This window comes from Pongo abelii, chromosome 15 (genome assembly GCF_028885655.2).
Source record: "Pongo abelii isolate AG06213 chromosome 15, NHGRI_mPonAbe1-v2.0_pri, whole genome shotgun sequence".
Classification (NCBI taxonomy): Eukaryota; Metazoa; Chordata; class Mammalia; order Primates; family Hominidae; genus Pongo; species Pongo abelii.
Genome location: NC_072000.2, coordinates 25980717 through 26001811, shown reverse-complemented (window position 1 = coordinate 26001811; position 21095 = coordinate 25980717). Strand labels below are relative to the sequence as shown.

The window sequence follows — 21095 nt, the reverse complement described above, 5'->3', positions numbered from 1 at the left end:
ATTACTTTTTTACCTTACAGCCTGTTAGGTTGTTGTCTTATTAGTTAAGTAATTAGTTAATCCAACTGGTCAGCAGTTGCAGTTAATTTAAAAGAGCTCAGGCTTTGGGGCAGGTAGGCTTGAGTTTAAAACTCAGGACAAGTTTCCTAACTTGCTACACCTCAGTTTCCTCACTTGTAAAGTGGGGAAAACAGCAACTGCTTGATGATGTTGTAAGGATTAAGAATATGTAACTGGGTCACAGTGGTCCTGTTGATCAACCCCTGGCTTTACTTGCTGAGAGCGCAGTTCTTCAGGGATTATTTTAGCAACTTTAGAGACTAGAGCACGAGGGACATTCCCTCTAGACATAATCCCCTCACTAAAAAGCTTTTAGCTCTGGAATCTGAGTGCTAAGAATTAAACTCCAGGTTCTCTTTCTTACTTCATCAGCCTGAACAAGTTATTCAACATCTCTGTGCTTCCATAGAAATATAAAATATAAATATATCTCTTCTATCAAATGAGGATAATAATAGCACCTAACTCACAGACCTGGTATAAGGATTAAATGTGGTAAGAGAAAGAATGCAGCACATCAACTAGCATATAGAAACCAATGAATAAATCATCATTATTATTTTCCTCCCAAGAAGGCAAACACATCGCCAATGTTCCTCTTTTCACAATGACCTAAAAATATGAAAGCCCTTGGGCACTTGTCTTCCTCTAACTGATAAACTAGAAGGGCTATGAGGGCACAGAAGAGCCACCAAGCAGTTTGGTGAAGGGGTTACATGATTTTGTAAGAGGTTAGAAAAGGCTGCATCCCACTGCACACATGTACATCCATGAGCATTGTTTAGCCAAGCAGGACTTGAATGTGGCAGAGATGGGGCAAGAAGCCATATCTCAATTTATTGGCATAAAATGGATACATTCAGGCAGAGGATTCAATGCTCCTCTCTACTTACCAGGATTCACTGTGAGCTGTGTTCCTTCCCCAAAGGTCAACCCAGAGCCACTGGTTTGTTAAACACTGTGCTGAGGGGCTTTGCAAAAACCTGTGGCGTCAGCTTAATGAACCCAGCTTTGCAGAGCTTCCCAAGAACTAGAATTTTTCTCCAACTTCTAAGCTTCAGAGGAAGGACAAGTCATGGTATCTTTCTTTCCAGTAGCCTAGGGCTTCAGGCCTGAGAGATATGTCCAGAGAGATGATTTTCACTTCAAGACACCAGAAGGCTCAACAAGCCAATTCTGTATACATATTCTATGGTCCAAAACAATCACATAGCTGATGCAATCTATCATAGAATATCAACCCCACTGGGAAAGAAATTAGCTATGCAGAACTTATAGGTAGTGTTCTATGGTCATAATCATTGTCTGAAGACAAGACTAGCATTTTCATTTTGTTTTTTTCACCCCTCTCTCAGTCTGCAGATGGCTGCACCTTTCCCCTAATATCAAGTTCAATTACTGTTCCATTTTAGCTTGCTTTTTCTTTCAACAGGCGCAGAATGATTTTATCTGCCTTTGGAACTCAGGATTTCTTTTTGAGTTCATTACGTCTTGGGTAAAGAATGTTTGGGATGCAAATGATGCTGCTGTGGCCAAGGACTATGACTTTTTTTCTCCCTTGGGTCTGGGCTGGTGACAACTATGAGCTGTCTTGGCTTTGCCCTGGACCTTGATATCAGGATCAGTTGTGTGACCTTGAGCAAGTTCATAACCTCTCTGAGTTTCACTATCTTCATTTGCAAAATTAAAGAGGTGGGTGAGGAGATCTTTAATTATTTTCTGAGCTGAGAGTCTTTGATTTGATTATTTGGAGCTAATTTATCCAGAAATGCTGTGCAAATGTCCCTGCCCTCCCCACTCACCACCAGGTTATCTAATCCTCTTACTTCCTAAACAAAATAAAATGAGCACACAAAAGAAAAGTAGTTCTCTACTTTTTACATAGAGAAATAGAGTTTTCCAAGCCTACTATCTGATTTAACATTTGATCTTTTTAGAAGTTTGAAGTCAGAATTTTGCAATCAAATCCTCAGGGAGAAGTGTTCTTTCTTTGGAACTTCCAGATAATTCAAAAACCAAACCAAATAACCTGACACTTTTGGTTTAAAGATAGCTTCACTCTCACTCGGGTCCCCATTCCAAATGTAAATTTCCTGTTTCCTTCCTTCCCACAGGAGCTGCTGCCTTTACATAAACTACAGACTCTTGCTTACCCATAGGAAAGGTGGTTTTGATCTTTACAGCCTTTTCCCACCGGATAAGAGAATTCATTATCTGGCCAAGTGTTTCAGCCCTCTGATTGCCAGGTGTTACGTATAGAGGGGTTCCACTAAAGCTACCTCTGGAGTTGAGGTACTCACCCAGGCTCACAATTAACTCAGTCCCCTTCCCAAAGTTGAGCATCTAGGTGATCTTCACACAGTGCCCAGGCCCTTTACCAAAAGCCCCTGTTAGTGCTGTGCTGTAACTTCCTCCTCTCAGATCCTGGTCATGTCTCTAGCATGATTAGGGATGCAAGGGGGACCAGCATTGTGAACAGTCATCTGATCTGGGCTTGCACCTCTCCTACTCATACAGCCCAGGATTCAGGCTGTGAGGACAGCAGGACCAACCACTTCAGGATGGTCCAAGGTTCTCTGGCTACACAAGGAACTCATGTCCTGAAAACCTAGCAGGCTGCCTTTTGTTGTCCACCCTGCTCTACAGATTTATAAGATAACGGCCTGCTGATTTACGGCTTGTTCTGATCTAGGCCAGGGAAGGAGACCCTGGTGGGCCACCAGGGATGCCGGCTCCCTTTTTCATCACTGGAAAGACAAAAAGTACCACTTCTTTGTTGACTGCTGGGAGCCTAATTGCAGAAACATATAATTCTTAAAATACTTTTCCCCTGTAGATTTTACAGATCAGCTTAAGAAAATATATAATTGGTAAGATAAACCTGCCCTACAAAAGAATAAAATACATGCTAAAGCCAATCATAAAAGAATATTTTGATTGCCCGGTGTTTTAGGTTACCCATGCCGTTGTGCACATTTTCTTCTGAAGCTAAGCTACTTACCCAGGGCCACTGTGGTTAACTATATCCCTGTCCCAGAGGTAAATCTGTTGTCATTTTTCATCCCATCTCTGGCCCATTAACAACCCCCCAGCTCCCTTAAGGCAATGATAATGTTTCCTCAGAAACTGACTCAGATGATCCGTGGGAATAACTGTAGACTCTTAATAAATATTTGTTAAATTGAATTGTATTAAACACTCATCTTTTGTTCCTGCTTGTTAAGGCACATTAGAATCTCTCACCGATAATTTTCAGATAGAAAAAAAAATTCTGCCAAATATTTCTTGCTGAGTTCATGATTCCTCTAGTGTTGGCTCCAAATGTCAGTTTCCTATTAACCCAGTACCCACAGGAGTGAGCACCTTTACAAAAACCAGAGGCGTCAGCATGGTTGAAAGGGATGTGGCATCAGCTTTGTTGACAGAGACACCCCTCTGTTCCCCAGAGGAGCCCCATTTTGCCTGGGAGAGGGCTGCCCTCTTTCTGTCTTTCAGAGCAGAGATAGGAGAGAGCAGAGTATATTTCAGGGATGAAGATAATAAATAAGATAACAAAATGTTATCACACTAGACAGAGCCTTCTTCTTTTTCTTTTTCTTTTGGCCAAATCGATAGTGTCCCAAAGGCTGTTTTCAGCACTTTTCTCTCTCCCAGATGTAATAATAACTGGATTTCAAATTGGCATATGGGCTTGGACCTCCAGGCTCTGATGAGTCACACATAGTAAACCAGGAAATTATGCTACCCCCCAATGAAGAAGCATGTTTTCCCTTTTCCTCTTGCTGGGCAATGAGGAGTTCAAGCAACATGCACAGGGGGATATGAACTAATAACTCTTGGGTCAGCTCTATAATTTTACACATTAGCATCCTAGAATGTGAGACTTGGAAGGAAATTTAACAACTGCCTGGGCCAATGCCCTCATTTTAGAGATGAAAATACTGAAGCTCTGCGGGATAAATTTGCTCAAGGTCATGTAGATACGCAGAAGCAGAGCTGGGACTAGAGCTCAGGACACCTGAGTTCCACTCCCACCTTGTGTGACTCCCTTTATGTGACTCAGGAGAACAAGGACCTTCTCTGGGTGGTCTCTGTCCCCAGGGGCTCTGCTAGCTGGCTCAGGGTATGATTATTCCTGCTAATTATACAAGGATAAGTCCATATATGAATAAATCACACCAGGGAAGTGTTTGGCCTTGACGCATTGTTTATGATTTTAGAGAGAATTATAGAAACTTCTAATTTATTTTAAAATTTTATTTCTTAGGCTGCAGGAAACAGCAATTGATAGCAGGGGAAATGGTCCCTGAGATCCCAGGGAAGCCATGGAAAAGACAGAAACGGAAAAATTTGCCCTTTACCAAAAGGACAATCCAATGGAGAATTGGCTCTGATTATTCTTTCTCTGCAGGGCTCATTTCAGGGAATGACATAAAGAGCAGCAACGGGAAATACAAAATGGTGTGGGGTTGCCTCCTGCTTCTGCTCCTGTGGTAGATATTGCTAATAGACACATCACTCTCTTCCTCTGAGTACAGATGTGGCCTCAGAATCCTTCTTACAAGCATGCTCCAGATAGTCTCTACCAATTGTTAGCTCTTGATAATGGAGATATAATCTGTTTGCCCTCCCTGCCCTGGGGAATAATAGGAGAAAAGACCCTGCAGATGGCTTTAGAAATCTGGTTAGCAAGAGTCAGGTCAGGTCCCACACAGCCCCATCATAAAAAGTATCACTGACCTGGTTGGACCAAGACTGTTCTTGCCACAAGCTGCTCCAGAGGTGGCAACAGCAACACCGTGGAGTGTTCCTTCTTCCTCACAGTTTTCCTTCAAACGTTGGCTTTGTGGAGGGCATTAGGCAAAAAATCATGGTAGGGTTCTTCACACTTGTTCTTGCCCATGGGGCCCTCAGCAAGGTCTTTCCCCAAAGCAGAGGCCCTGGGTCCCCATGGCACTGTCCCAGCCTGGGGGTGGAGGTTGTCTACGGGAACTTGTCCCTCCCTGGTGTGCTTCCTGCTATTCATCAGGCCACGTCTGTCCCAGGGATCTCGGATACAATGTGCTACAGGAAGAAAGTGATGCAGAAATCCTTTCTCTAGACCACTCACCCCCATTTCCACACGTTCAGACAATTCTAGGCTTTTCCTTTTTAATCACGTTTCTATTCTTTCATAAGAAAGAGATGCACTTGTCTCTATCCATCCAAAGAAATTTCCCTATGTCCTCTACTGTTGCATTAGGCTTTTTGTAGACAAGAAAATGTCCATTTATCCTCTTAGGGTGCTATCTCATATCCTTAAAGACAGTCCTCTTTGGGTGACTGGTGGAGGATAGTCCCTTTGGGCCGACAGAGAAGCAGCTGCCAGTCTCAGAGTTGAAAAGGGAATGGAGACAGAAGAAGCAGCTTTGACTTGAATTGTGAACAAAGAATGTTTTCCTTCCCTGACCTATTTTCTATCAACCTCCAGTATGACCTATTTATGGAGATGGGATAATTAGTAGCAGCAGAGGGCGCTACAAGGTCAAAAACAAAGCCGCCCACCTCAAAGGAAACAGAAAAGTCCCTCTTCTGAGTGGTATGAGTGATCAAGATCCAAGCTGTGGGGCAAGGGTGATGTTGTTCGCCAAATCTCTTGGCTCCCACCTGGTCTGAGGGCCCCTCTTGAGTGGCAGTTTTGGGCTAATGAAAGGCAGCCCTGCTTCACTGGTGGGTGGGTGGGGCCTGCAGGACCCTCAGCACCTTGGGGAGAGGCATGGGCTGCAGATGCCAGTAGGTTTAAGGAAGATGGTGTGGGGAAACTTAGGGGCAATACGTTGTTAGTGGGCCACTGAATCTTGAGGCTCTCTCTTATTCTTCAGTGACGGGGTCACTTGATCATGCATTGTGGCCTCTCATGAACAAGCCTGTTACAGCGTTTGGAAGACATAAGAACAAGGGGCTGGAAGGCTCACTTCTCATGCTCCTAATGCTCTTAGGGACTTGGGAAGAACACAGCTGGCTCATGTCTCAGAGGATCACAGGTCTCAGGGGATCACAGAGCTCTAGGACATGCTTGCAGCACTGACAGCAAATTAAAGATATTGGTCTTTTTTTTTTTAACCATTGATTGATAAAACATATCAACAATCTTTTGCTAGATTTTGCAACTTTAAAATTTAGATTTGCTCAGCATCTTTTCCCTGAACAGCATTGATGAGAGTAACACTCTTAGGAACTCTATTCATATGTCTATTTAATAAAAATGGCAACATTTAAATTAAATATGCAACAGCAATACCTGACATTCATACATCATTTATCTGCTGGGTGTATTGCATGTGTGACCTCACTAAATTTTCCAATAGTCCCGTGAGAAAAGCTATTACTATCTCCATTTTGCAGATGGAGAAATTGAGACTTGGAGAGTTAGGGCATGCTTAAGGTCACACCGTCAGTAAAAGCTGGAGCTGATAATGAACCCAAGCAGGCTGGCTCCAGGATCCCACTCTTAGCCATTATACTGCACTGCTGTGCTAAGTGCCTGCCCTTCCTTGGGGGAGGGATGCCTTTCAAGGAATATTGCAAGGACACCAGGGCAAGAGAGTCATGATAATGCTACCCCAAGCAGGACTCAGGTTATGTCTGAACCTTTCATGTAAAGCATTATAGGAGAGGATGTGTCCTTCTGTGCGAAGGTCCATTAAACCCACTTCTCTGTGCTTGGGTATGGTCAGACGTAGCTGAGGTTGGGCAGTTAGAAGAGGAGGAGCAGTTTAACTTGAAGATGGTTATGGTCTAGACCAGGAAGGGAACAGTCAGCTTCCATATAAATATCAAGCCCAGACAACATCTTTAGAGCAGGGACAGACACTAAGAGACTGTGGGTCGGGAGTGAGCAGAATCCTTGGACCTGGGAGAACTGGAAGCTCTGAAATGGACTTCCGCCAGCAGAGAGCTGGGTCTCGTGGACTGGACCCCTGCCAGCAGGCGGCAGTGCAGGCCTGGGCAGCCAATGCACCGGTAAGGCAGCCACTGGGCCCTGAACCTCCCTCTTCCACATCCAGGGGCCCTGAAGATGCTCATGGTGGGACTCTGGCCTGCCTGGTGCTTACTTTTGGTATTCTGCATGCGTAGCATTGCCAGATAAAACACAGGATGCCCAGTGGAATTTGAATTTCAGATAAACAATGAATACTTTTTTAGTATAAATGTGTTCCAAATATGGCATGTCCCAACTACCCGTATTACTGAAATTTTTGTTGTTTATTTGAAATGCACATTTAACTGGGTGTCTTGTATTTTTATTTGCTAAATCTAGGTGAATGGTTAGTTTTTAAGTGAAGAAATTGCATTCCTTTTTTTTACACAGATATTTACTGATTGTGTGTGATGTGGTGAACACAAGCCCAGGGGCTGGAGACATATCAGTGAAAAGATAAGCTCCCTGCCCTCATATAGTTTATATTATCGTGTGTGTGTGTTTGTGTGTGTGTGTGTGGGGGGGGGAGAGGTGAGATGGGAGAGACATAAAATAAACATGTATGAATCTGATGATTTCAGATAGTGATGTGAGGGAAAATAAGAACAGAGATGTAATTGAGGTTGGTTATGGGTGGCATGGGTGACTAATTTGGTTGGAGCTGAGAACTGTGAAAAATTGGGGACAGAGTTTCAGGTAGCTAGAAAACAGAGACATAGAACGGATGAGAAGGAAGGCCACTGCAGCTGAAGGGAAGAAAGAGAAGGAGCAGATGTGAGGTGAGGCTGGGGAGGAAGCAAGGGCCAGATCATTTGCAGGTGTTACAGGCCTGGGAAGGAGGTCCAGCTGTCATCATCTGATATACATTTTATGAAGAACTGGAGAATGGATTGTCCAGGGACAAGAGCAGAAGCAAGCGGGCCAGTTAGTGGGTTATTGAAGCAGTCCCTGTAAGAGGTGATGGTGTTTATAGAAGGTGGTGGCAGTGGAGATGGAAGAAGTAGATGGATTGGAGATATATTTTCGTGGTAGAACTGACAGGTCTTACTGATGAAGTGGATGTAGGGAAAAAGGGAAATGAAGGACCTTCTAGAAATACTCCTAGGAACACTCCTGCATTTTGGGGAGTGAGTTAGTCACTGTTCTGTTTTTCACAGCAGTGCTTCCCAACTGTTGTCATATTGATGGCTTACATGGAAAACCGTATTTTAAGGCTCCTGACTGGGAGGGGCTGGCTCAGGGGCTCCAGCCACCCCAGGTATACGGTCACTCTGAACACTATTTTAGCAAGCTTGTAACCCACTCATGGCAGTTCACCTGCTGGGAAGCTCTGTTCAGGATTTTCCAGCTGGAGCCAAGTGTGTGCTGCGTTGGGCCCAGTGAGAGATGGAAAGTCAAGCTGGTGAAGTGCAAGAAGCACTTAGGATCAGGACACTCCCTCAAGCATCTGAAATCAAAGATTTCTGGAATTCAGGTCTAGGACAGATTTTAGAAAGGATCTGGTCCAACCCCCTTTCCTCCCTCTTTACACAGAGGAGTAAGGGAGTTGTCCAAGGTACTCTTTCATTTATTCCATTTATTGAATAGAACAAAGTGTGTGGAGCCGTGCTAGATGCTATGAGACAGTGTCACTCAAAGTACGACATGTGATTAATGGACTAGTACACCAGTCTGTGACCAGGCGATACAGAAATGGAGAGTGAACTACTTTTGTAGCAGTTGGATATCCAAGAACGCCATCATTAGTCTTGTAGTTTTCTTTCCTCCCTCACTTCCTCTCTCTCTCCCTTCCTTTCTTTTTCTTTTTCTTTTCTTTTTTAAAAGTAATCCATTTTTCATCGTCGTATGTATTAGTTCAAGATGGATTGGGGCCAAAATCATAATAGCAATAGCAGTTTCCTTGGCTGAGCGCATTTGCCTCTAGGAGTCACGGCTGAATCAGTCACGTGACTGTCAGCACTGCCAGTCTCCTCTTGTTTTCCTCCCGTCTTCTTTCATTAGAACCGTCAGATAGTCTCTGAGATCTTAGGAACCCTGTTTTGTTGTATATCCTCTGCCCTGATATGAAGAAAAGATGATTCTTACTGTGGGCTTTAGCTTTTTGTTTTTCTGTAAGTAGATTCATTTGTTTACATTCCACTTGCTCTATAACTCCATTTCTCCTTCCCTGACTCTTGAAGGCTTTTTCTCTTGCACTCTTGGCTTTTGGTTATTTTCTGCCTTTGGCTTTATTTCTGTGTCTTTCTCTTGCCTCTGCTCATTGAGTTCTTCTGGGCTAGGCATGTGCTGTACTTTATGTCTGGGGGGTGCAGAATTCACGATTTCCTCATTGTCTTTTTCACAGACAGGGGCATGCTGTGTGACAAAGTAACCCAGAGTTCCCCGGACCAGACGGTGGCGAGTGGCAGTGAGGTGGTACTGCTCTGCACTTACGACACTGTATATTCAAATCCAGATTTATTCTGGTACCGGATAAGGCCAGATTATTCCTTTCAGTTTGTCTTTTATGGGGATAACAGTGGATCTCAAGCTGCAGATTTTACTCAAGGACGGTTTTCTGTGAAGCACATTCCGACCCAGAAAGCCTTTCACTTGGTGATCTCTCCATTAAGGACTGAAGACAGTGCCACTTACTACTGTGCCTTTAGCACGATGATGCAGGTGCCCAGGAAGTCTTAACACAAACTCCTGGGGTACAGCTCAGCAGAGCTACCTCTTAGGGCAGGTCATGTCTGGGACTTAGCATCCTTCTCTTAGCCATTTTGTGTTCCAGCCTGGCCTTTAGAAGTGACCTAAAGTGTCTTCTGAGAAATAAATGGCCTGGTCAGATCCAGGGGAGCACCCTGGCTTCAGAGAAGCAGAGTATCTCCCCACTTCTGACTCAGTGGGCCCTTGCCACCTGAATGACTCCTGATAGGCAAGGGAGAACTGCATGTTTAGGGAGCATTGTCTTTGTGTCCCTGGTGCCCTGGTTGCCCCTGATACAGAATGGGGCTTGACAAGCCTGTGCTGCATTTTCTGTGAGGGTTTCAGAATGCAGGTTCAGGTGCAGGTAAAGGGCCCGTCTAAGGTGAGGCCGTCAGCAGTGTCTTTATTTTAGTTACCACCATCATTTATCCATTATTATGAATTGATCTGTTTTCATTTCAGAGTTAAATTAGGGCCAGATGTGGTGGCTCATGCCAATAATCCCAACACTTTGGGAGGCTGAGGCAGGCAGATGACTTGAGGCCAGGAGTTCAAGACCAGCTTGGCCAACATGGCGAAGACCCGCCTCTACTAAAAATACAAGAATTAGCCGGGCGTGGTGGCTCGCGCCTGTAGTCCCAGCTACTCAGGAGGCTGAGGCACAAGAATCGCTTGAGCCCAGGAGGCAGAGGTTGCAGTGAGCCGAGGTGGTGCCACTGCATTCCAGCCTGGGTGACAGAGCGAGATTCTGTCTCAAAAAAAAAAAAAAAAAAAAAAAAAATAAGTTAGACACAAAGTTATTTACTTAAAAGACTTTTCACCAATTTACTTTTTTTTTTTTTTTGCATCTTTTTATATCCAGCCACCTTCTCCTTGATGTTCTTTGACACCTCCATTTTACTTATTTTATTTGGAGAACATTTTCTTTTTTTTCACTGCAGAGCACTGAGGCACTCCTGGAAAGTTGTGACTTCCAGAATTCCAGCTGCCAAGTTCCTGAGTTTGGAGCTCAGTGGTGTCTCCAGCAGAGAAAATTTCCTCTGGGGCAAACTGACTATGTGATGTTGAAAGAGATACACATCCTCAGTCCCTGGGAGTCAGTCCCTCCTTCCTCTTCTCTTGAATTATCTGCCTTATGGAACTATTAGAGTTATTAGATATAATCTTAGAAATGGAAGAGGCCTTACACGTTATTTTATAGAAACTACACTGCACTACAGAGACGTGGCAGACATTCTCAAAGTCATATAGCTGGCTAATGACAGGCCCAGCGATGCAGCGTTACACTTCCAGGGCTCTCTCCTGCAGCTGCACCCTAGGTGGCTCTATCAGTGAGTGGTTTGGGCAGCGGTTTATGTGCTCTTCAGAAACAGTGGACAAGAGTAGCCACTGTACGGAGCAATGGAAAGAAGAGGGGATGAGGGAGCCAAAGGCCCTGGGCATGTGGCTTGGCTTTCTGGGGCTTCTGTTCTAAATGCCTACTGAGTGTGTCACATGTCCATCTCACAGTTCACATATCATGGCCCCAGATCAGAAGGCAGCCATAATCCCTCCTGGCTCTTGCCTTAAATCTTCTCTGGAGGCTCCTTTTGGTGTGAAAAATTCATGGTCCTGTGATATGCCAGGATTTTTTTTTTTTTTCTGGCATAGTGGGCTAGAGGGTGGCTCGTTTATATGCTAAATATGGGACAATCCTGAAGTTCATTCTAGCTGATACTCACATTGACATCTTGTCCTCGTTTGGGGATGCAGTGTGCTCTTACAGCAGGAACTTTGGCCTGAAAATCTTGAGACCTTGTTTCTGCTCCCAGCAATATCTCTGCCTCACTGAATGACTCTGGACATGGTACATACTTTTTTGAGGAGAGGACATTTTTGTTTCATCTGAAAAATGAGAATATGATCTTTTTGTTCCTAACAACTTCAGAGGAAACACCCTAATATTACATAAGGTAACTTGTGAATGTTTTGGAAATCAGCATTCTTTACACATACAAGGTGTAGTAGACATGATGGGGGAGTTTGCTGTCGGTGATGGCAAGGGGAGTTGTTGGCGACAGTCACTCTTACACTTGTAACCTCATAAACCCCCACTTGATGCTCCACATAGGTGCTGAGGAAGCACAATAATGGGTTGCTAGGGCTCTGCTACCTGAGCAGTGCTCCTGGAAAAGGCTGTGGCCTTCCTGAGGCGGGAGTAGCAGAGGTCATTGGCCACACTGCAGGTGCTGCTGTTGTTCTTGCTGTAACAGCGGCATCAGCAGAGGCAGCAGGAAACCCGAGGCTGGGTCTCCAAGGCAGGGCCTCTGTAGGCTTGGGGCTCAGGACACTGCGGTGTGACCCATAAGTTCAGTTTGGCTTTTGGCTGACTAATAGTGAGCTCACAGAGCTGAGCTTCCCCCTGCGGTGATCTGCAAAGAGTAAAGCCAGAGGCGAGGTGCGCACAATGCAGTTTAATAAATGCAATAGAGGCAGGGGCTGAGAAGAAAGGCAGAAAACCATCAATACCAAAGTCCCAGGCCAGAGAATCAGTGTCCAATGGTTTCAAACACAGATTGGCAGGCAAAAGACACTAAAAATGTTGTTTTTATAGGGAAAGATAGGGGTCTCATTTCTGTTCCTCCCTTCAAAAACACTTTCACAGTGAGTTGCTTGAAAGCAGACTTGTGTCTTCTTTGTACTCTCAGTATAGTGCCTGGAACTCAGAGGGAGCTAATTCACGCATGTTAAATCAATTAACAGAAAGCAGTGCCTTTCCTCTGTATTTCACTCTGATTTTTGCTAATAGATTGGAGAGTATTTAGATGAGATTTTGGAAATCGCATTGCCTGCTCATAAAGTATTAGCAAATTCAAATGTAATCTCTTTTGTAAAGTACTAGGAGAGGCAGAAAGTGCTGAAACTTTGTCCTCCTCCATGCCATGCAGAATCTCTAGTGTGGCTCCTGAAGTGAACATAGAGGGTGGGACAAGCCGTGAGGACAGGAGGAAGAAGATGATGCTGGTTTGTAGCAAATCTAGTGCTCAGTTGAGCAGAGCCTTCCACGTTTAGATAAAAGGGCACCCGCTCTTCTTCTCCCAAGGCCTATTTTCCTTATGAGGAATGAAGCTGTGAACCTGTTGGTTCTCACTTTCTACTTCAAAAGGTAAAGAAAGTCAAAAGGAACAAAACATCATTTTCAAAGTGTTATCAGTTGTAGGAGTAAAAAAACGAGTCCTATATCTTTTTATATCCTTCTATCCCTTTATAAAACAGCATATAAAGCAGTTAGGACATAAACCCCCCTTCCCCAGGACTTTTGTCTTCCCATCAAGCTGGAGGATGAGCTGGGTTTGTTATCTTCGAAGAAAAATTGGTTTGGTTAGCAGCCATTTTAACAAGGCTATGAGAGGTCAACTTGAATCACAAAGAAGTCAGAAGCCAAGGAGATGCATTTTTGTAAGCCTTTGGTTTCTTCAGGAGTGTAGCTTCCTCATGCCAGTCAGCCTGCAGTGAAGAAAGTTGTTATAGAATAGACTGTCAGTGCTAGAAGGAATTGTAGGGGTCATGTAGTCTGGAGGTGGCCAGTACTGGCTATGCTGTACCATTGCAGACATCACTAATCTATTGTGGCTCATTTTCCATCTACGCATGGCAATAGCTCAGCTAGTTCACCTATTAGTGTTGGCACAAGTCATGGAACTCTTTTGTTCTCCTTAGGTTATTTTTTTTTAACTTGTTTGTTTTACAGATGCAAAATCCCAGGCCCAGAGAGATGAAGAAACCTGGCTAAGGTAACATGTAAGTTAGTGTCAAAATCAGGATAAAACCCGGATCTTCTGACTCTTAGTGTAGCCCTCTTTTTATCCAGCCACACTGCCTGTGTCCCTGGGACTGTTAGTAAAGTAACAGGTGAGCTGGACATCCTTTTTGAGATGACTGGGTATGTTTACTGTCTGGGTCAGATCAGTCAAGTACTCTAAGTCTAGGGTTGTTCCTAGAACAGGAGCTGGGGTTGATGAGCATTTGTGAGTATTGGAGAAGGAGTGACGGGGAGGAGCCTCACACACAAACCCAGGCCCTGGTTTCAATTTCGTGTACAAGATTACCTGAGAATGGAAAGCAAGTAACAGGCAAATAATTGACATCTCAGACCTAACTGTGTATGCATCCTGAGTAGCTAATAGTGAGCTGTTCACTACTAATGCTGTGTGTAGGTTCATCCCAAAGCCAGGCTGATCCACACATAGAGAGGCTGGTCCTTTGATTAAGGAGTGTGAACTGGCATTCCCTTTATCAGGACAAAGATAGGTTCTGCTTTCTCCGGATATTCTTCAGGCAAAGCTTTACTTATGGCCTTGCAAATAACCCATGGTCTCTTGGCCAATGAACAAAATAGCAGTAAAGAAGATGAATTCCCCTTATTTATCTTCAGTTTTCTCCCTGGAGTGAAAGTGAGGGTTATTGTCTGGTGTATTAGAAAAATAGTACATTATACTACCTAATGGGTTTCAGTCTGACTCAAGATGAAAGGATAACAGGAAATGGGGTGCTGTTTTGCTGAGTAGCTGAGATAGCCTACCTTATTAATTCTAAATATGTCTTTATTTTCCCTTTCCAATGCTTCTTGGTTTCTTACCATTTCTAAATCCCCTTTCCCCATGTGCAGTATGGTGTGGGTAGAGATAGGAATAAGAAGCAGCTAATTCTTACCTTACAAGAAAAATAACTTGGCAGTCAAGAGAAAATTGATGGCAACACTCTTTGCAAACAGCATTCGTAGCCCCAGCACTGTGAGGGACGTCATGTTCACCTTCTCGGTATGAACTACGGCTGAACAAGAATGAAGAGGGTGGCTTCAGGGAGAGATTAAATTCTCTTCCAGAAATTGGGCCTGCAACACTGATATCAGCCTGCCCCAAGTCTGCCTAGTTCTTTCTGGCCTGCAAGCCCAGCAGGGTGCCAGATAGCCATCAGAGACCTTAGGCTGCTGCTGACACCCAGCCAGGCAAGCTTGGGAAACCGATGCCGACAGCCAGGTAAGCCCTGCTGGGAGAGTCAGAGGCTCCGCAGAACCAAATGGGCTCAGCATGGTTTGTGTTTTCTTTTGAAATCTGATACATTTTGGCCCCAGTGGACAATTACAGAGTTTGCTTTAACCCTTGATTCTGAAGTTGGCCCTTTGATTTGAACTAACCTTTGGGTTTATGGCAGCTCTTTGAAGGTTGATTTGTGTTTTCAGTTTCCTTTGTGTTTTCAGTTTCCTTTGTGTTTTCAGTTTCCTTTGGTTTTAGGTGATCTGGAACAAACAGCAGTGGTCAGGGTTACATTGGGAATGAAGAGGCTCACAGGATTGTAGGGTTTTAAAACTGGAGGAGACTTTGGGTGAGTGAACTGAGGACCAGAGGATGTGACTTGGTTAAGGTCACATAGCTAATTATACAACATGCTTCCCATTCTAGCCTTTTTCATTGTAACATGAGGTCAACATCCAGGCACACCAATATGCGGGAAGAACTAGGATTCTTAGTCCCACGATAGGCTGCATTGCACTTTCTTGGAATTTAGCACTGGATTAGAATGCACGTGGACTTCTAGTATCCCAGAGTCTAGTATGAAGGGGACAGTGGTTGGTAAAGAGGAGAGATGAGGATGAAATAAGATGGGCTTTATTTTAGATTCCATCTTAGGGATGACAAGCGTTTCCCTCCCCTGCCAATGGCAGGCTATAGTTGGGCCTAAGTCTTATTTCCAGCATGATGCTGTACTGAGAATGATTTGTCCACAGTTACATCTCTAACTTCCCTTTCACCCAATTCTTGTTCCCCATAATCTCCAGCTCCTTGAAGCTAGAAATGACCTACCTGTAGAATCTGTCTTCACTTCAAAGTCAGTGGAGTGCACAGTTTTATCGTCGTGTTGAACTGAACATGTCACTGAATTTGAATCCTCATATTTACCAAGCTTGACAGCATTGTACTTCCCACTGGGAGAGATGACAATAGCAGGATCAAACTCTGTTATCTTCTTGGATGACTCGAGATTTATTCTTATATCCTTGGGGTAGAATTCCTTCACCAGACAAGCGACATTTGTTCCATTTTTCATGACGAAAACAGATGGTTTGGTATGAGGCTGACTTTCTGCAAATATAATCAACTTATTAGGTGAGATGATTATTCACAACTTCGTGGGGGTTAAACAGTGGTGATTACCTCGATTACCCCGGAGCCAAACACTACAATCCAGACCTCCATGCATCCTGTTAGTGACCTGGGCTTATTACCACCTCTGTGAAAGGACAGGCAAGGGGAGCAGAAATGAAAGGCAGTAAGTTTGACTTCTAGTTAGGAGCTGCTAGGAGATAGGGCTGGAAGTACAGATGGAAAATAACAACTACAAAGAAGTTTCTGGATCATCTGGGTTTCGATTATCTGTGGCTTTTTTCTTTTTCTTTCTTTTTTTTCTTTTCTTTCTTGAGATGGAGTTTCACTCTTGTTGCCCAGGCTGGAGTGCAATGGTGCGATCTCGGCTCACCACAACCTCCACCTCCCGGGTTCAAGTGATTCTCTTGCCTCAGCCTCCCGAGTAGCTGGGAGTACAGGCATGCACCACCACGCCCAGCTAATTTTTTGTATTTTTAGTAGAGACGGGGTTTCTCCATTTTGGTCAGGCTGGTCTCGAACTCCCAACCTCAGGTGATCCGCCCACCTCGGCCTCCCAAAGTGCTGGGATTACAGGCGTGAACCACCGCATCCGGCCAATTATCTGTGTTTTATTAATCAGTCCTCTGGACAATCTAGGTCAGGCTGAATATCTGTCTGCACCAGTTGGTTTTTTGTAAATGCATGGGCCCTTGGATGGTAGATCAGGGCAGGTGCTCATGGTCTGCATTGTCACTTGAAGAATCAAGGGTCTGAGAAGGACTGCATAACTGGCTCAGAGGCTCTGAGGATGGCAGTGTTGGGGTCACGGAAGGGTGCCATCCCTTCCGGATCTGCTGGAAAGGGATCTGCTGAAGGTAGGTGGTACATGTTTCTGCCTTTAGGTGAATACTCATTCTTCTGTAGGGGACTGACTACTGTATAGTTTCCTTTGAGTCCTTAATCAGAGGATAACAATGATCATTTTCAGGAAGTCCTTAAATAAATAAAACCAATTTAAGCCCGTTCGTTCTTGTTTTAATCTAAGAGGAACTGTGGAATGTTGGTCCCAGGATTGGGTTCCCTCCTGGCTTTCTCTTCTTTTATGCCTCACTTTGGACTACCACCCTGTACATGCATCCTTTTCTTTCCTTAAGACCACAAGTCTTGAAGCTTTGAGAGAGATAGTGATGATTCTTTCACACAGTGCCTCACTGAAGTTTTTGAATTGTGATAAATGTTGTGTCCATGGAGACTTAAATTCTTAGGCTATCTTCAAATAACTGTGAAAGAAAGAGCCCTGTTAATACCTGAAATCAAGAAACACAACCAACCTGTGAATGATGATCTAGATACATTTTCAATCCTAAATTTAATGCTGACTTTCAATATTAATTGCTCCTGTAAATTTGCCCCTTAGTATTTGAAACTTAGGTGAATTTTGCTTCTTGATATCAAATGAAAAATACGTTGAATTCCAGTGTACTTTTATCTACTAGAGGCCTTCTTCAGGGAGAGCATATAGAACCAGCGCACCACAGAATACAGTGGTCCCCCCTTATCCATGGAGGATGCATTCCAAGACCCAGGTGGATGCCTGAAACCTCAAATACTACCAAACCCTACATTCACTGTTTTTTCCCATACGTCCCTATGAGTTTAATTTATAAATTCGGCACAGTAAGAAAGCAGTTCCCAACCTCTTTGGCATCAGGGACTGGTTTTGTGGATGACAAGTTTTCCATGAAGCATGGTGGGAGGTGGGGGATGCTTTCAGGATGAGTCAAGCGCATCACATTTATTGTGCACTTTATTTCTAATATTATTACACTGTAATATATAATGAAGTAATTATACAACTCACCATAATGTAGAATCAGTGGGATCCCTGAGCTTGTTTTCCTGCAACTAGATGGTCCCATCTGGGGGTCATGGGAGACAGTGACAGATCATCAGGCATTAGATTCTCATAAGGAGTGTGCAACCTACATCCTTCGCATGCTCAGTTCAGAGTACGGTTCGTGGTCCTGTGAGAACCTAATGCCGCCACTGATCAGACAGGAGGTGGAGCTCAGGTGGGAATGCAAGGGATGGGGAGTGGCTGTAAATACAGATAAAGCTTCACTCGCTCACCTGTCACTCACCTCCTGCTGTGTGGCCCAGTTCCTAACAGGCCAAGGACCAGTACCAGTTCATGGTCTGGGGATTGGGGACCCCTTCAGTAAGGGGTTAACAGCAGTAACTATTAATAACATAAAACAGTTATAAAAATACACTGTAATAAAAGTTATGTGAATCTGGCCTCGCTCAACGTATCTTATGGTACTATACTCACCCAGTTTTGAACTGTGGTTGATGTTGGGTAACTGAAACCAAGAAGGGTGGAACCACAGATAAAGGGGGACTACTGTGGCCCACTAGGAAGGAAAAACAAGAGAGAAAGATTTGCTTGCTGGTTATTTCTGTTCTATTTTCTAATCCCAAAGTTCACCCCAGTAGGTATTAATGCCCTATGGCAGATTGTTTGCAGAAATGGTCACGATAATTTCTCCCATCCCTGAACCCATGCTGGTCTTGAACTCCTGACCTCAGGTGATCCGCCCACCTCGACCTCCCAAAGGGCTGGGATTATAGGCAGGAGCTACCACACCCAACCCAGAATCCATCTTTTTGAAGAGAGGGATGGTTGCAGTAGGGGAGCTTCTTCATCATTGTTGCCAGGTATAATGTCTGTGCCAGGTGTGGTAGTGGAGATGTTTTCACCAGAGTAGTCCCTGCAGTGGTCTTTGGGTGTGGATCCTGGCAATGTGGCATAAAAGCCTGCATCCTCTGGCTCACCAGAAAAGTCCATGAACAACCTAAGAAGTCCGACATCAATAAATTTCCTAACTGCTTAAAAAAAAAAAAAGACATTAGGTGTTGCTGAACAGAAAGTTGGTAATGAATGTGTAAATGGAAAATAAGTAATTTTCCTTTTCCTTTTTTTTTTTTGAGACAGGGTCTTTTTCACCCAGGCTGGAGTGAAGTGGCCCAGTATCAACTCATTGCAACCTCTGCCTCCTGGCTCAAACTCTCCTCCAGCCTCAGTCTCCCGAGTAGCTGGGACCACAGGTGCACACCACCACACCTGGCTAATTTTTTGTATAAAAATAAATAATTTTTCTAATGCTTTATCCTGAATCTGAATTTGGGCTTCAGCTGTGAGGTTCACGGCAGGAGAGCTACTGCCAGATCAACTGGTTATATCTGGTTGAGAGGGAGCGATTGCTAGTCAGGAAGTTTCTGCTGATCACGGCTCTGTAAATGGACCAAAGTTGATCACGGTTTTCCTAGAAAATCAACTATTCAGAGAAACCCCCCATCACTACCATCATCATTCTCCCCGTTTCCTCTGCTGAGAAGCTCAACTAAAAGACTGATTCTGTTTCAGTCACTCAGGGCAGGAAACTCATTCCTAAGAATCTGGTTGCTTATGTTTTTGGCTTGAGTTCTAGACAATTGAGAGGATTAGAAATTTTTCAAAGGGCTTTCTTGGAACCTGCTTTCAACCTGCTTGAGAAAACTTCCCCTGTTTGGTTTCCTTGCATAGCTGAAGCCACCTGATAACAGAAAGTGATAACTCTAGCATTAACGGTTGGAAACCACATGCATTGCTCACTCACCTCCCTTCATAAGGGCAACACTTCTTGCTCACTATCTTGACTTTGGTTTGAGACATACTCTGGCTGACTTTCAAGGGAGTTACAAGTTACAAAAGAAACTTGTCCATAAAATAAACACCCTATCTCCTTGTTTATTTAAGAGTATCCCTTAATCCTAGTCTGATTTAGTTGGATAATTAAGGCTTGCTAGAATTTTAAAATCTAAATTCATCAGGCAGTTGTCAAATCATCACTTTGGGCTGGGGAGATTGGGTTTGAGTAATTTGAATAATACAATATAATTGAAAAGACAGATGTCTGAAGACGGTCATGCACTTATGATATTGTGCTCTGACTCTATTAGCATTTCAGATAGAGCATAATACATTGATTTGATAAAACATTTTTCTGAATCCCTCTTTCTACATTAATGTTTATATTTTCAAAACGATTGTTTGAAAGAAAGTGTCTTATCGAATCCATTGTTTGGCATCTTGGGAACCAAAGAAACGGGTGTCTGACTGAATTAAACCTTTTTAAAAACTGGAATGCACTCAATACAGTTGCCATAGGCATCCTAGTCTATTTTGTATTTGACTTAAACCCAAACGTGAAGCTGTATGAAATTGTAGTCCAAAATTTAGATTAAAAATTTAATTGTTTATCTTTGAAGAACTTGTAGGCTTTTTTTCTTGGTCCACAAATATAATTACATTGCAACATGTGTTTCAAGTGTTATTTCTTTGGAAAATTGCTTTATTGTCAGACTTTCTCTTTTTATGAACACCAATACATTGCTAAGTTTATGTGCTGGTAAACAATACCAAAAAAGTGTATACCATTCCTGAACAGTCTTTCTTAATTTATAAACTTAGAAGTCACCTATGTTTTAGATTCACATAGCTAGTCCTACTGATCCCCTAAGAATTACAACAACTGTAATAACTGTCACTCAGAATTTCAAGACTTTCTGCCAATATGGGATTTAACTTAAACCCTGAAATAAAAGTTTGTTCTGCCTAATTACTCTGACTATGCTAACTACCTTTCTCCAGAATCTTCCAAGCTGTAGGACACTTGTTTTCAGTTTGCAAGGAGGCATGCATACTAGTTAGCTTAGCCAAAGGGATGTGCAGAGATGAAGCAGCTTCCTGAGGAATTGGGGCTGAAGTATCCCTCCCACTGTCTCCGCTGCACCTGAATGCTCCAACTCTTAGCGTAGTTCTTCTAGATTTCTTTGTGTTTTTTGGGCTGCTCTGAAGATTTCAGAAATAAATGGGAGCTATTGTTTTAATATAGAGTATCTATATATATTAAAATAAAAAGAGTTAACAGAGCTACTTAAGTGACTCAGTCTAGTGTGTTCACTCTGGCCTGTTTCACATCTGTAATACTCTGTCTCCTTGTTATAATTTCATTTACTAGTTATAATTTATAATGCAAACTGGATTGCAGCCCCAGTGCCAGGACTCAAATTATCCCTAGAAATATAGGAAAAAGATCAACTCACGGGGCTCCACGAAGAGTTTGATGCCAGTTCCGAAAAACATCTGTCGGGTGTCCCAGGAGCACATTATGACAGTGCCTTACAGGTAACTAGCCTGGAGCTGGCCCTGGGGCCTG

General features: G+C 43.6%; 3 gene segments (V, D, J or C); 1 reads left to right on the top strand and 2 right to left on the bottom strand.

Moving 5' to 3' along the window:
* LOC100439230 (T cell receptor alpha chain constant-like) overlaps positions 1–21095 on the bottom strand; it is a 361622-nt gene that overhangs the window by 72836 nt on the left and 267691 nt on the right.
* LOC129049718 (T cell receptor delta variable 3-like) lies at positions 9019–9926 on the top strand. The segment is given in 2 exon segments: positions 9019–9132; positions 9366–9926. Coding segments are annotated over 2 exon segments (372 nt in total).
* LOC103892320 (T cell receptor delta constant-like) overlaps positions 12148–21095 on the bottom strand; it is a 45390-nt gene continuing 36442 nt past the window's right edge. The window contains 4 exon segments of the C gene segment in view: positions 12148–13195; positions 14402–14521; positions 14886–14987; positions 15553–15831. Of these exon segments, the coding sequence occupies positions 14403–14521; positions 14886–14987; positions 15553–15831 (500 nt within the window).